Source organism: Equus asinus, chromosome 21 (assembly GCF_041296235.1).
Source record: "Equus asinus isolate D_3611 breed Donkey chromosome 21, EquAss-T2T_v2, whole genome shotgun sequence".
Taxonomy (NCBI): domain Eukaryota; kingdom Metazoa; phylum Chordata; class Mammalia; order Perissodactyla; family Equidae; genus Equus; species Equus asinus.
The window spans coordinates 44,614,739-44,631,653 of record NC_091810.1 but is presented as its reverse complement, the minus strand read 5'-3'; the positions used below and the strand labels follow the sequence as shown (position 1 = coordinate 44,631,653).

At 37.3% G+C, this 16,915-nt stretch overlaps 1 protein-coding gene across 1 annotated transcript in view; it reads left to right on the top strand.

The window, feature by feature from the left end:
- Nucleotides 1-16,915, top strand: part of CACNA2D3 (calcium voltage-gated channel auxiliary subunit alpha2delta 3) — an 824,272-nt gene that overhangs the window by 784,080 nt on the left and 23,277 nt on the right. The window contains exon 35 of the mRNA XM_044754812.2: nucleotides 1,313-1,424. Coding sequence (XP_044610747.1) covers nucleotides 1,313-1,424 — 112 coding nt within the window. The remainder of the gene's footprint in view (nucleotides 1-1,312; nucleotides 1,425-16,915) is intronic.

The following is a 16,915-nucleotide window of genomic DNA, read 5'->3' as shown; positions in this document are numbered from 1 at the left end:
AACAGATGTTTTGTATTCAATCGCCCTGTGATGGCTCCCTTAATGCCAGCAGCCTCTTGGGTGATGGTCCACAAAACATCGACCCATGGCTCAGACCTCCCACCAGTTGTATTTGGAATATAACTTGAGACTTTGTCCAAACATCATTTTCTCAAAATCCTATTGAGTTTTGGAGTTGAAAATGTAAATTATATATTATATATAAAAATATATACTTAAAAATGTATATTTGTATTTCTGTATAAACATCAGCCAAAAACTTTGTACGAAGTTTGGGCATTGGAAACCTACAAGCGTTCTACTGGGAAAATGTTAATGAGCAGACCTGTGAAGACATGTGTACTACTAGCATCTCCATTTTACAGATGAGAATACTGAGGATTAGCTAGAAGCAATGGAGCAGGGATTCGTAACCCAGGCTTCTCTGACTTCACCCTTAACCACAATGCTATAGTATCTGTCATCATTGTCATGATCATCATTTTAATGTCATAATGGCTTCATTAGAATGCTAGCATTGTTTTTGTTGTTGTTTTTGCTATTATTGTTATTAATTGACATTTACTTAGTACTGCTTGTGTTGCAGGTACTGTACTAAGTATTCAACATATATTGTTTCATTTACTTCTCACATCAACTTCTGATAGAACTATATCATCTCCCTTTTACAAATTTAAAAAATTGAGGCTTAGAGAGGTTTTAGAACTTGCTCACTGGATATAACTTGTTTCAATTATTTAATCAACCACCAGGCCCTTACCAAGTGCCTCCTCTGGACTCATCCACGTACCAGGTTATTTAGTGCTGTATTACTGGACAAGGAACTTCATAATAGTAGGATTAGGTTCATGGCTGTGGTTCAAAGACATTACATATTTTACTATTCCATATTTCAATTTTGTTTCTGTAATAAAACCATGTAATTGTATCATGACCTTTGTCTCACCCTAAATAATATGGTGTAACTTATATTTTCTACATTTATTCAGATACACATATGTGTTGTTGCTATGTTCAAGTAAGTCTGAGGTCAGAGACCTGGTGGCTGACGTTATCCCAGAAAGTAGAATTCTTGTGATGCATAAATGATAGTTGATCAAGCCAACACAACTGCTGGAGGAATTATAGCTTATAGAGTTGCTTGGCAGATGAAATCACTTGACTAATTAGAAAATAATGCATTATGCTGTGCCTAGAAAAATCACAGGGCAGCAGGAGCGGAACTGCGTTCTGAGTTACTGTGAGCTGCCAGTCACAATAAAGCCTGTGCCTTGTGTTCTTTATCGTTTTTTTTTTTTCCTTATCCCTACAGCCCAGAAATTGAAGCAGACCTTGGAGCCTTGTGATACTGAATATCCAGCGTTTGTCTCTGAGCGCACCATCAAGGAAACCTCAGGGAACATTGCTTGTGAAGACTGCTCCAAGTAAGTGTCCCCTCCCCTCTCTGCTCAGGATAGAACTTTCCCAGATGCGCCAGTGACTGGCGTGCACGCAATCACATGGAGAGATGGAAACATGGCTGCCCTCTTGTGTGAGGAAGTATTTCCATCATCTTGGAAGAAACACCACTTGGCTTTCTTAGATCATTTAGAGTTTGGGAAGTGTTCAAAATGCATGAAAATACATCCTAGAACATAGGCGATTTTCAGTCCAGTTTTTGGACAGTCGGAATAAGCCCTAATGGGTGTTTTCCCGATTGACAGTTGGCAATTTCAGCTCTGGGTTTGAGCAAAGTCCTTAGGTGTCTTTATCGAAGGCGCTAAGCCTTCAGGATTCACCGAAATCTGACATATTGGAAATAATTTCGTGGTGGCTTAATATGAGTTTCCCTGATTACTAATGAGGTTGGGTCTCTTTTACTGGTTTTATTGGTTATTTGGGTGGGGTTTCTGGCCTCTTCATTCCTGTTGGCAGTTCTCTGTTGGGTGATGAATCTATTCTTACTGATTGGGGTGTTCTTTCTATGTCTCAGGTATGGTTTCTTTGCAGTGCTAAGCTTTGTGTATGTCTTCCTATTCCTTTGTCTGTCCCTTCACTTTTTGTGCATGTCTTTAGATGCATAGACATTTCCCTTTGCTTTTATTTTAATATAGTCTAATTTATTCCTATTTTCTTCTTTGATTTGTGTATTTTGTACCTTGTTTAAGAAACTAGTCTCTGCCCTAATGTCATAATTATATTCTCATATATTTTCATTCTCAATACTTTAAAATGTTGCCTTTCACATTTAGGACTTTAATCCCACTGGAATCTACTTTTGTGAGTGGCAGAGATAGGGTCTAATTTGGTCCTTTTCCATGTAGTTGGCCCGTTAACCAGCACTTTTTATCAAATAGTCTTCATTTTCCAATTTATGAGTTCCCATCTATATGCAGATCTGTTTCCAGGTTTTGTGGTTTGCCAATACCTATGTCAACATGATATCTCTTTAATTATTATAACTGTATACAATGAGTTGATATTTAAGAGAACAGACATTCTTTCCTTATTTTCTTTCTAAATCTTCTTGGCTATTCTTGCCTCTTTACTCTTTCATGTTAATTTTGGAATCAGCTTATTAATTGCCATGAATTATTCTATGGTTTTGATTAAAATTGCTGCAAGTTATATATTAATTTGAAGATAATTGCTATCTTTTATGATATTGGAACTTCCCACTTACAAACTAAGTATATCTCTTTATTTACATGCCTTTCAATATAGTTTTATAATTTTATGTCAGATTTATACCTAGACAGCTTATAGTTTTTCCTGCTATCAGAAAGGGCATATATTTAAAACTGCATTTGCTAATTGGTAATTTTGAGTGTATGAGAACATCACTGATTTTTGTGTATTAAATGTCTTGTATCCACTTGCTAACTGCTCTTCTAGATTTAATAGTTTTGTGTCTGGATTCTCTTCATACACAGTAATATCATTTGTGAAAATTTTTCTTTCCAATCTCCATACTCAATTATTGTTTTATTGCACTGGACTTCTGACACATTGTTGAATAGAAGCAGTGAGAGAAGACAATTGTGTCTTGTTCCTAATTTAAAGGGATTGCTTCTAATAACTTCATGTTAAGTATGTTTGCTATAGAATTTTTAAAATTGTAGTAAAATATAAATAATATAAAATTTACCATTATAACTATTTTTAAGTGTACAATTCAAGGGCATTAAGTACATTCACAATGTAGTGAAACCATAACTATTATCCATTTTCTAAATTGCTGTAAGTTTTTGGTAGTTAACTATTTATTAAGTTAAAGAAAACCTTTCAAGAGTGTTTTTTGCTGCTGTTGTTAGTGTTTGAAACTTGAATGGATGTTGAATTTTATCAAAAAAATTTTTTACATCTATTATGAAAATAATTTTAATTTGTTAACTTGAGGTACATTGATATAATTTTTAAAAATTTCAAATCCTGAATTGTATCAATATACTATAAATATCTTTAAGAGTAGATGGGCTGTCTAATGTGAAAATGTATTTGCTTTGCCAGGATAGACTTTGGTTGTCATGATTACAAAAAACAAAAAACAAAAATCGTATTACTAGATTCATTTGCTCGTCTTGCATTGTGAACATTTGCATCTGTGCTCAGAAAGGAGGGTGGGCTGTACTCGTCCTTTCTTGTACTGTCATTTGGCTTTGCTATTAAGGTCATTTTATTGTCACAAAATTACTTGGAGGGTTTTCCTTCTTTCTGTAATATCATTAACATTTTGTATCAGATTAAATTATCTGTTTCTTGTAGGTTTGGTAAAGCTTACCCATAAAACTACCAGTGACTGATGGGCTTTTGTTTATTTATTTGTTTGTGTGTGTAAGTAAATTTTCAACTGCTGAATTAGTTTCTTCAGTGGTTAGAGATCTCTTTGGAATTTCCGTATCTTTTTGAAATAATTTTGGTGATTATATTTCTTAGAGCATTGCCTATTTCATCTTGCTTTTCAAGTTTATTGCGTGCCTGTGTTAATAGTGTTCTCTTTTGATTAAAAATGCTATCATATTTGTGACTTTGCCCCTTTTTAAATCGATCTCCCTCTCCCTCCTCCTCTCTTTCCCCTCCCTCCATCTCTAACTCTCTCCCTCCCACCCTCCCATGTGTCCCCCTTCCGTCTCTCCCTCCCTCTCTCTCTATACCCGAAGAGATGTTTTTTTGTTTTTCTTTCCAAAGAACCGTTATTTAGTTTGTCTGTCTCTCTCTATTGTTTCTTTGATATGCTATTTCATTTATTTTGCTCCTATCTGTATTATTACCTTTCTTCTATGGTGTTGGTGTTTACTCTATTTTTTATTTTCTAACATTCTGTGTTTGATGCTTAGCTTTTTCAACTTCATTCATATATGTTAGAGTGAGATATATATAATTTCTTTCTGCCTTCCAGTTTATCTCCATAATTTTTTTTAAATATGTAGGGCTTTCATTATTATTCAACTCTAACAATTTTCTTTTTTTTCTTTGTTTGTTTGTTTGAGGAAGATTAGCCCTGAGCTAACTACTGCCAATCCTCCTCTTTTTTCTCAGAAAGACGGGCCCTGAGCTAACATCCATGCCCATCTTCCTCTACTTTATATGTGGATGCCTACCACAGCATGGCTTTTGCCAAGCGGTGCCGTGTCCGCACCCGGGATCTGAACTGGCGAACACCGGGCCACTGAGAAGCAGCACATGTGAACTTAACTGCTGCGCCACCGGGCCAGCCCTGACAGTTTTCAAATTTCCCAATTTTTTTGATCTGTAAATATTTAAACAGCATTTTAAGATTTCCTAATATATGAGTTTTGAGGCTATCTTTTTTTATTATTGATGTCTAATTAAATGACATTATGGTCTGTATAGCATGTATGTTTTAGTCTGTGTGGAGTCTTGCTTTGTATTCTAGTACTTGTCCATGTGTTTTTGAAGGAAGTTTCATTCTCTAATAGCTGGGTAGAGGATTAATATATTTTAATATATTAATATATCTATTGGCTCAAGTGTGTTAATTGTGTTTCAAACTTCCCTTATTTTATTTTTATTTTTTGGTCTATTTTAGATATCAGTTAATCTCTTACCAGGCTTAGGGATTTTTCAGCTACTTCATGTCATTCGATTCATTTTTCTCTCTATATTTTGAAGCTATATTACCACGGACAGCTCTGTTCATGATGGGTATAGCTTCCTAACATGTTATTCCTTTCATCACTGGGCAATAACCCTCTTTACATGAAAGTGCTTTATGTTTTAATATCTACCTTGTTTGCTAATGCCATAAATATAGTAGTTATTCTTTTGGTAATATTTTTAGGGATATTTTCCCCCTTCCCTCCATTTTCAACTCTTTTTTGTCATTTTTTGTTAGGACTTTGACCTATAAATAGAATAGAAGTGAATTTGAAATTTTCATTACCTCTATTATTGGTGGATTTAATCTTTTAAAATTTATTCTGCTTACCAATAAGTTTGGATTTATTTCTGTTGTCATTTTATATGCTTTCTAATTCCCCAAGCTTTTTCTTTGCTTGCTTTCTTTGTGTGTGTGTGTGTGTGTGTGTGTGTGTGTGCCTTCTATTGGATTATTGAGTTTTCTCTATTCCTTTCTTATATATATATATATATATATATTTTTTTTTTTTTTTTGCTGAGGAAGATTGGTAACATCTGTTGCCAATCTTCCTCTTTTTTTGCTTGAGGGAGATTAGCTCTAATCTGGGCCAGTCTTTTTCTATTTTGTATGTGGGTCACTGCCAGAGCATGGCTGACAAGCAGTGTAGGTCTGTGCCTGGGGTCCGAACCCATGAACCCAGGCCACTGAAACGGAGTGTGCCAAATTTAACCACTACGCCACACGGCTGGCCCATCACTCCTTTTTTTAGTGGTTACCCCTTTTAAACATATTTCACTCGGTCAGGATCTCTTTCCTCCTCCAGAACAAACAAAAACAGAACTATAATTGGGTTACCTCTCACCCCTTCATGTAATATTGTCTAACATTTTAGTTCTACTGTGTTTTTAACCCACCCAGTGTTTTATCGTAGTTGTTGCTGTCTATAGTAAATGAGGTGTTTACCAATTGGTTTTTTAATCATTGTTTTTTTTTCCTTAAACCATTGCTTTTTTTTTTCCAGCTCTGTAGAAGTTATTTTCAGGAATGATCTGGAGTGGTAAATTCTCTCCTCCTTTATCAGAAATGCCTTATTTAATATGTACTCTGCAGCCATCATTTAACTCCATAGTGTCTAAATTGAAATATTCTGAAGATACAGTCCATGGTCTTATGCCTTCTAGCTTTGCACCTCGGTAAACAGTCTAAATTTCCCCCTCTCTGGTGGCTTATAAAGTGTGTACTCTCTCTTTAACACTCTGAAATTTCACTGAAGTGTGTCTAGATATAAATTTACTTCTATTTGCTTATGTACTTTATTCTGGATAATTTCCTTACACTTGTATTAGAGTTCACTAATTTCCTTTAATTGTGTCTATTCTGCTGCTTAAAGAATCCATTGAATTTTTAATATAGATGTCTTTCTTTTTATTTCTCGAAATTTTATTTGCTCCTTTAAAAGCTATGTGTATTCTTTTATATAGAGTCTTATTCTTAAGTTTTCTATACCTAATTATAAAGGCGTCCTTTAAGATTGTTTTAGCAGTTTAAATCTGGGGAGTACCCATCCTCTTGTTTCTTGTGTCTGCTTTCTTTCCTGGTAGATTACTTGCTCATGTGCTTTGTCATTTGTGCCTGTGAACTCATCTTTACTATTAATTATTGTTTCTGTGGGACGAGAATAGTGCTTGAGTTTCTCTTCACAATAGGTTTACATTTGGGTTTCAAGCGTGTATCCTATTGGTATTGACTGCCTGGGAATCGTCATTATGTCAATTTTTGTAGTTAGGAGTTTCTGCATCATATAATTACAAGACATATTTCTCCCAAGCAGCATATAGTTTAGGCTTATATTTCGAGTTCTGATGCTAATCCTCTTTTTCCCATTCAGAGCCCCAGACAGCGCCAGATTATCAGCTTTTTACACTTAGCTATAAATGTGCAAGTTGGCTTTTAGTGTCTTTTCTTGTAAGTTCTTCAAAACATGCTTGTTTTGTTTTACTCTTTCATCCAGCCTGCATGCATGTCTAAGTGTTTAGAGCTGAATGGCCTCCGTATTTGCCCAGTCCGCTGTGTTATAGTTTACTCTTCTGACTGAGGACTTTCCAGAGCCACCACAAGAAAGCACATAAGTATACTGGTTTAGTGCAGGATCCACAGGACCAGAGTTCAGAGTGTGAGTCCTAACTCCAGCAATTGCTGACTGTGCGACCTCGAGCAAGAACCTAAACTCTCTGAAATTCAGCTTCTTCCTGGATAATTTGGGAGATAATAATAGTAAACGTATCATAGGCTTGTAAAAATTAAGTGGAAAAATTTATGTTGTGAATTTAGCATAATGCCTGGAACAGTATAAGTACTCAGTAAACGGCCACGTTTAATACAAGCATACTACCATACCAACTTAGTATAAAAAGTTTTTAACCCTGATAAACCATTCTCTTGAAATGTGAATTTTCAATTTCATAGTCTAACATCGCTTCACTACTGTAGAGTTCCCTGTAGAAAAAGGGACAACAGATCTATATCCCAGATGACCAAAGTTCATGTATAACTTAAGGAGTGTTGACAATTCATGGCTCTGTGAAGCAGACTCCCCTGATTTAACAATGGTTGTGAACCTTTTTGACCACAGGGATAGTATATCCCCGATCATCATAACTACAACTTCTACGAGGTGGCCAGTATCTCTTAGTGAATGACAGGTGATCACATTTTGTGAAGTAAGTTAGTTTCTCATTTCCATTCTAAGTGAGAAAACAAATAGAACCAAGATGGACAATCGCTGGGGCAAGCAATATTTTTTCTCCTATTGATTCATAATTAGAAACCAAAGATATGAATGCAGTTGATTAAAATAAGTGACCTAAAGTTTTCAGACTAAAGAGAAGACTACCTTTCATGCCGTGGGAGGTTACTGCATTCCTGCTGTGGCCCAGAAGCTGTGCTGGTGCTTTGGGGAATCCAAGGATGGATAGGATACAAAGTTGACGTTCAAGGTGTTTACCCCCGGCATGACCGGTCGGTTTCAGAGCTTGAATTCCCTGCTGGGTTGAAGACTACAGGAGGTTGGGAAGTTGAGTAAGGCCGCATACAGTTTGTTGACAGCAGTGAAATGACACTGCAGGCTGTGAAGGATTTTCCTTTCAAAGTTGCTTTTCAAGACCACCACCCAGCAGCTCAGTCATACACTACAGAAGTAAAACAATAAAGGCTCAGGGGTCTGAGTTGGGAGAGGAATAGGAACTTGTGCTTTTCCTTTCTTTTTTAGTAAGCTTTTTATTGATGTATAGCACATACAGAAAAGTTTGCAAATCGTAAGTTTGCAGCTTGCTTAATTTTCACAAAGTAAACACATCTATATAACCAGCACTCAGATTAACAAGTGAAAGAACATTTCAAGCCCCTCAGAAGCCCCTCACTTACCCCCTTCTAAGTGCAACCACCATTTACTTTAAGATAACCACTCTCTTGATTTCGAACGTCATAGATGATTTTTGCCTATTTCTGATGACTAACTTGTGAAGATGGCAATATAGTTCATAAGATATGAGGGCTGATGTATGAATGACCTTGAAGGAGGTTTCTAAGAAATTAACTTGGAAAACAAAATAGGGCCTTCGGAAAAAAATTAAAGATAGCTCAGGACTTCAGTGAACATTTCTCAGCTGTCTGTTATGTCCTAGACACTGGACTATGCTGCGGGGAGACAGTGATGAATGAGGCACACATGATTCCTGCCCTCATGGAGTTTACAAACAACTAACTAGGCAATGTTGACTCTCCATGCTTAGTGCCAGGAGTAAAGAGTAAATGTTACACAAGAGGACTGAAGGGAAGCTTGGGGTGGTCAGAGAAGGCTTCCTGGAAGAAGTGGCATTTGATGTAAGACCCTTAGATACAGATACAGAGGAGTTAGCAGGTAAGAGTATCAGGCAGAGGGAAGAGCCTTCTGTAAGCAACAGAAATTGTGGTTTGTTCAACAAATTGTTAGAAGTTCAAGGAAGCTAACACATTGCTGTGAGTGAGGAGAGAAGCGAGAGGGGACAAGGAACTAGTAAGGGCCATATCGTGTTGTGCCTTTGATCCTGTCAAAGACAACCAGTCCTTTGAAGGAGTTCAAATGCTACTCTAACACCAGTGTGGAACAACAGAAAAATTTTAAGGAAGGGAGAATGATCAGATTCCAGATGATGGGAGAAATGACAGCAAAAATTGTGACAGTGGTGGCCTCTTGCAGTAGAAACTCATGATTCAGATAGGTCATTTGCCGCCCCCCTGGACTCCCTTTCCCCTCAGCACACACGCTCTGGTCCTAATGGAGCGAAAAATCTCATATGTTTCTCCTCCTCCTCTTTCTGGAGATTAGAAATGAACAGACTGGGGTAACTAGTCAAAGGAGAAATCAATCCATGACCATTTTTTTCCTAATCCAAAAATCTTTGTGAGGCTTTGTTATAAAATTACTATATAGTGCTCATATCATATAAAAATAGGCTCATAAACAAATAGTCTGGTTGGATGCTTTTGAAGGTTTGAGTCCTTTTATTATTGTCATTTGCATATCCCTTTTTCTCGCTCCATTTTATGAAATAAAATTTATTAGAAGATATATCCGACTATTTATCAAAGTGTTTATGAAGATGACATTTTGCATTTTGTACGAGCTTTATATTCTTGGAATGTGACACGTTAAGGAGGAAAATAATGTTATTTGATCTTTGTCATCTTTCCCTTCTTGATGGCCAGTAGATTTTTAAGTAGAATGACCAACAGGTTTGGTGGCAACCAGGAAACCAAATTTGCACATCTGCTTTACATCTAATTCCTGTAGAAATTTGTCAACCTTTGCCTGGAAAGAATGACATTTCGCAGGACCAGTTCTCTAAGACAATTACTAATTTTTGACCAACTTTGTAGGTAACTTCAGGTCAGGGGCAGTGAAATTCAAAAATAACACGATTCTACAGCGTTTGGCCAGGAGCGAGTTGGAAACTGAGTTTGGTGAAAATTATAGTATTTCAGAAATTATGCACTAAGATCTTTTTCAAAGAAAAACATCTCGCCTCCCGCAATGGAACATACAAAACTGTGTCCATTACAAACCATTCTCAAGGCAGCGATTACTTTCCTCCACAAGCAACGGCAAACCATAGAGCAACAATCTCAAAGAACTGAGCACTTCCCACGGGAACATGCTTCGTGCTGCAGTTTGCTTGTGGACTGTCATTAACAATCTTCCCATCTCCTGGAAGAAATCAGATGACCTTGATGCCTAAACATTTTGCTGGAACTCAGGAAACCATGTCAGGTGGTTCTAGCCATGTTGTAAAAGTCTTTTTGGTCTCCAACGATCTTTGAAGACTAACTGCTCCCAACTCCATTTCTATGTCCTGTTTCTACAGTCACTTGATGGTTTTATATGGAAAAAACATCAAGAGGTGACTCAGTTGCTCTAAATAGAAACCGTCAAATTGGCAACTCTAAAAGCGGACATTTATCTGTCTATACCATAGACAGATATATTATAACAGAGGGACAGTATGCAATGTTTAAAAAAGGATTTTCAAAAATATAGGGTTTATTAAGAATGCAGGAGCCTAAAAGAAAATAGGAATTTACATAAGAATGTCATTAGGGTTGGTGGTTTGGCCGCTTTAACCAATAATTTTTGTCATTCAATATCCCACTGATTATTAAATTAATCTGTTATTCAAACAGCAATCGAAAACAACTCAGCCCATATTTTCTGGGCATTTGTGACTGTCAACATGTTTAACAAAACTGGATATCTAAAAAGAACGTAATGTTTTACTGTTTTCCAGTATATTTCTTTCCTTCTTGATACCCTCTCAACCTTTGCCGAGAAAGAGATCCACAAAGGTTTTCTTGGAATGAAAATCAATTGCTAAGTTAACTGCTTATAGCCGGTTAAGAAAAACAACAAATCAAAAATAAAATTAAACATGCGTAACATTTCCAATGCCAGAGCTTTAAAAATCTTGTCACATTTCACTGCTGGCAAGACATTAATTTCTAAAGCAAATTAGACTTTCTGTTGTTTTTGTGTGTGTCTTCTTTTTTGGTAGTATCACTCATCACTTTTCATAAAAATTATGTTGCCATCAGTTTCACTTTGGGATCTGAACACAGGCGTTGCTCGTCTTCCTGGAAGACCCCGAAGCTGGGGCTCCACGGTTCTTCTCTCATCACTTCTCCCCCCGCGCCTTTCATTTATCCACTAAACTGAAAGAAAGTAATTGGTCTCGAAGCTGTGTTGACATGTTTCGTGGGCTACAGTTCAGAGAACCATAGTTCAGGGATTCCATTTTCCTACAAACGACTCCAATTTCCTGTTGAGGTCTCGTGCTGGGTGGGCAATTTACTGCAAGTCTTCAGACTGTTGTCAGCGAATGCCCTGCAGGTGATCTTACCAAGCGGACCTTCTGGAACAAGCTGTAAAATGGATCCATTGTACAAGGAGGACATGGCGTCTTCCTTGAGTAAAGGCTGAGAGGATGGACTCTGGGGTTGGACTCACTCTGAGCGACTACACTTAATAGTGCAAAGATTAATCCATTATTTAAACCTTCTGGGTTTCACTCTGCATCTCCCAGGGGGCATAATACCTTCCTCATAGGATCTGTATGTGGGTTAAAAAAAGTATAACTCTCCTCCTTCGCACAGTGCTCAGCACAGAGTAAATGCTTCATAAACAGGGGATATTTCTATAGAGCACAATCCGCAAACCCATCTGTGTTGACAGGGATGTAGGAAAACCACAGAACTCCAGTCAGTCCCCTCTTCCAGATTTCTAAGCCTGGAAGGTAAATCTAATAGTTTCAATCAGGAAAAGTCGTTGGTCAGGTTTTTACTCCAACGAGACTGTCCTCGATAAAGTAGATCTTGGATTTTTGCCACTTCCTGGATCTACTTGAGCTCTTGGTTCATAAAAAATTTGGAATTCTGAATCAAGGACTACACGTATTCAATAGCGATCAGATACTTCATTATACAAATTAGGTGCAGACTTTGCCAGTGGGAGTATATTAGCATCATGAATAATATAATTTGTAGGCGTTAAAATGTAACAGTTTTTAACCACTTAATTTGCAAGTAGATGCTAATTTGTTGAAATATTTTTGTATCTCCTGCTCTATAGATCCTTGCCAAACTACTGTACTCAATCTTGTTAAAATGTGTAAATAAATGTGATTCAATTTCCCATGAAAAAATCATTGACCTTTTCAAATGGGCTTAGTTCACTTCTAAACAAGACAACTTTCCACTCTACAGTGAGATTAACACCAAGGGTCAAATTCTTCCCTTTGGAGACTGAGGGCTGTGCATCCTATTTTCCTCTAGATTTTCCCTTAGAGTCATTTATACTTTGCCGTGTTGGCTGGTAATGTGGAGAGCTGTGGATAACTCAAGTCAAAATACTTCCTTTGAATTTCACAGTGTCCAAGCCCATGTGTGGGGGGAGATAGCCTCCTTCTCTCTGTGTTCTTGCTTTCTATTCTACATCTCATAAGGTGGTCGTAATAACTTCTGGATCCTAAAAGTGATTTCTTTCCATCACAAAAGAATTAAAACCTAATTCTATCAAATCTGAAAGTTTTTCAATGATTTGGCATATAATGTTGAGGACGTGCCACTCATCCCTTAATAAAGACTACCTTCTTTCTATGTTATGGGTGTGATGCCAGGTTGGAATAATTCAGTGCTAGCTCTTACAGTGAACAACCTAGTTACTGCTGTATGTTTGTGGTTGCTAAAAACATCTTGGCTTTAAACTTTAAAAGAGGGGAGGGGAGGTAAATGCTTATCTTCAGAGCTTTATTTTGAATTGTTGAAATAGTGCCAGAAGATGAGAATGTGGTCCAAAGACATTAGAATAATTGGGATTAAAACCTCTGCTTGATTTTTCTACCAATTCTTCTGAATTTCAATTCAGTGAAGCGCTTTCCTGGAGACAGGACTTCACTGATTCTCTTTTTCAGATGCTCAAAGGAAAAAAGTACCCTATTTCCAGACTCAAGGATGATTACAACTTTGAGGCTCCAGCTAGAATGGCCGTTGTTGTGTAGATGTTGTTATCTTTACTTGCCCTTTGATAAGCAATGTTTGGAGACGTTTTAGTACAGGAAATGTTGTAAATTACTGTTTTCCCTTGAGAGTCCGTGATGCAAAATGAGAGGGGCACATGTCTATAATGACTAGGCAGATCTCTACCTGACATGAATTAGTCTCACAAACAATTTCCCATTTGTACATTTCTTAATGTGTGGGAAAGCCGGGTGGGAGCACATGGAAGTTTGGCTGGGCTCACAACACAGTGAGGCTTTCCTCTTCCATGCCGGAGGGTAGGAGACCAGCAGAGCCAAGGAATATTTTTAGAATGTTTATTTGCATGTGGAATGGAGGAGTGCAGAGCTGTATCCACACTATTGACGTTTGCGTGCTGCATTTCTGCGGTGCATTGTCTCCATCTCGATGACTGTTCTGCTGTGACGCCCACCACCCCACCTCAAAGAGCCGTCTGTTCCTCCCTTGGGCTGCCCAGTGCTGCACCTGAAGTGGCTTAGCAAGTTGCCAAAACCCTATAGATGTGTGTTTATTAACTCTCCAGCTTGCCCTCCATTTGTTTAGCTTGGAAAGGGTTTATATATTCCTATGGGTATTAAAAACCCATCTGATGTATTAAAGGAGCTCAAAGGATCAAAGTAGAAATGCTGCTTGAAATGCAACATATTGAATATAGACATGAAATTTCTAGACACAAACCACTTTTTCCAGGGACATTTTGTATACTCAAGACGGAAATTCATTTTTTAATGATTGGCTTTGCTCTGGGATTTGGATTTGCACTTTTTCTTCAGGTGACCTCCACTCCTACCTTTTTAGGATGGCTCATGGTTTTGACAAGCAGACCCCTTGGCAACCTCGGGTGGAGGCAGGCATTAATCTCAATACGGTTTTCATGCCTAGAAAGATGGAGCCCAGGAACCTTAACAAACACATCAGCCCCTGGCTAATGACCAAAATTTTTGTGCATTTGGAAGAAAAATGGTTGGAGAAGGTAGAAGATGAGGATCAGAATCACCCAGGATCTGCAATAATTAGAGGTGTGGATGATCAAAGTCAGACGGATGTGGGAGAAATTCTCAGGCTAGAATCATTATATCAGATGCTTCTCGAACAAAACACTGCTATGCTGACTTTTAGAAAACAAATTATATATTTCACGAATGATTCCACTTCTATTGAAGTACATTGCCCCTGCAATCTTGGATTATTTTGGTAGATCCAAGCCTATAGGAGAATTCATATATGATTACTGTTTATTGAATGCCTGCTTTTTGCCATGAGCTTCACGTCCACTTCCAATTTATTTTTTCTTTCCATTTTTCCATTTCATCTGCATTTCACCATGTAGGAAGCTGAGGCTCAGAGGAGTTAAGTCTCCTAACCAGTGTTACAGAGCTAGTAAGTGCTAAGTCTGAATTAGGTCAAGGTCTGCCTGATTCTGAAGGCTTACAGAGAGTTCCTATGTCATCCAGTTGAATGCCTCCCTGTCATGGTACCAGGTCACCTATGTAGCCACATGTCAGACTGAGTTCATCTCACCATCAGGGTTTACTTTGGAAACTGACAATTCCACCATTTACTTGACCAATCGGAAGAAATCTACAAACATCCAATTTGACAAGAGCCATACACTTCCTGAATGCCAGTTTCATGCAAATCACCATCAGACCTACTTGGAGGTTCTCTCACAGAACTTATACCACATTACTATTTAGGCATCTGTTATTTGTCTTCCTACCCCACCAAATCAGGTGAAATAGGCTGGAACTGTGGTAAAAAGTAGTTCAGCCGTTGGTGTCATGCAAACCTGGGTTTGAGCTCTCAGTGCCGTCACTTCCTAATTGTGCGAGCTTTGCCAGCAAGTAACTTACCCCTTTTAGTTGCCACCTGCTCATGTGTAAAATGAAGATGCTGATAGTGCCTACAGGGTGTTGGGTTGATGTGAACATTATAAGGTACAATTATAAAAAAGGCTTCATACAGTGCCTGGCATTTAGTTGGCACTCAGTGGCTGGGAGGTCTTATATTGAATTCATTGTAGATGGGGACATGTCGTGTTCACTGCTATATTCCTGGCACTTAACATAGGGCCTTGTGTATACAATAGTGTTCAGAAAATTGTTGATTGAGACACAGTTTCCCAAGAGAATAACTTTGTAAAGTGTGAGCAACAGGGGAGGTCGGGTATGTAATTCTAGTAACTGAGACACCTGTTATTTTGTGTGATATTTGAAAACAAGTATGTGTTTTGAAAACAACGAGAAGCTCAGATTCCCAAGAGCAAAGAGAGGGCATTGTGATTTTCCTTAGGAAAAGAGAAGGTAGTCCAGAGAAGAGAGAGGACTTGCCTGAGGTCCCACAGGGAAGGAGCAGCTGATGCCAGACTCAAAGCCCAGTCAACAGCTCACCGTTTAAGAATCTTTCTCAGCATCATTGCTTCTTCCATAGCTGATAATTTTAAAATAACTATTAACTAACTAACCAAATACATAAATAAATAATTATGCAAAGTATAATACATGAACACGGTAAATAATTCAAATAGTACATAAGGATATGCAATGAGAATTATGTCTTCCCCTACCTGTGACCCGCTGCAGCCTCTCTAGAGGGACAGCCATTGTTCCCAGGTCCTAGTGTGTCTTATGCAAACACAAGCACACAGGTTTATTCAATGTTTCACCACTCCTTTTTTTATAGGAGTGATAGCATACTATACATACTGTACTTCACCTTTTTTTTTTTTCGCTTAGCATATCTGAAATTATCTTCACATCCTTATATAGGTTCATCTTCTTTTTTTTAATGGTTCCCTGAAATTCCAATTGGGGGGATGTTTTCATTTAACCCAAACTGGACTTTTGGGTTATTCCAAAATGTTGGCTACTTGAAACAAAGTAGAAAGGAATATCCCTGTGTAATATGTAACTTATTTATCTCTGATAAACTGCTAGAAGACTTGATGGGTCAAGGGTATTCGTACTTGTAATTTTGACGCATACTGCAAAAATGCAGTGTGGAGAGGTTAAACCAAATTGCACCTCTATCAATTTCTGAGAATATATGTTAGTTATACTCTTAACAACACAGCATATTATCAAAACATTTTTCCCTTTGCCAATCTGATACATGAAAAATGGAATATCATTGTTGTCTTACCTTTTCTTTTAATGACCAAGGTTGAATATATTTCATATGTCTCAAAGCCATTTATATTTCCCTTTCTGTGTACACTCTAATTTTTCTCTTATATTGTTAGTGTCTTCTTTTAGGATATTAGACTTTTATATTGAACTTATGTAGTAAGAAAATTAACCATTTGTCCTATGTATTGCATTAAAAGCAGCTCGTCATAATTATTTTCTCAATACCAAAGTAATATGTGGCTGTTGTGGAAATGGTAGAGAATTCTCTATAGTTTTATCATCCAGAAATAAAACTACTGATAAAATTTTGGTATATTTGCTTCCATTTATGTTTTCTATAGATTTTTTTTTCAAAAATGAAATGATACTATAAATACTGTTAAATAACGTCTCTTTTTTACTTGAAATGTCATAAGCATATTTCCTTGCCCTTAAATGTTTCTGCAACATAATTTTTAAAAATAACCACACAGAATGTAGATTTACTATTTTCTTTAACCAACCCCATTTAGGCTGTCTGTAATATTTACTGTACATAAGTGACGCCATCATACATAAATGTCTTTACTCCTAAAACTCTGTGAATCTACGTAATAATTTC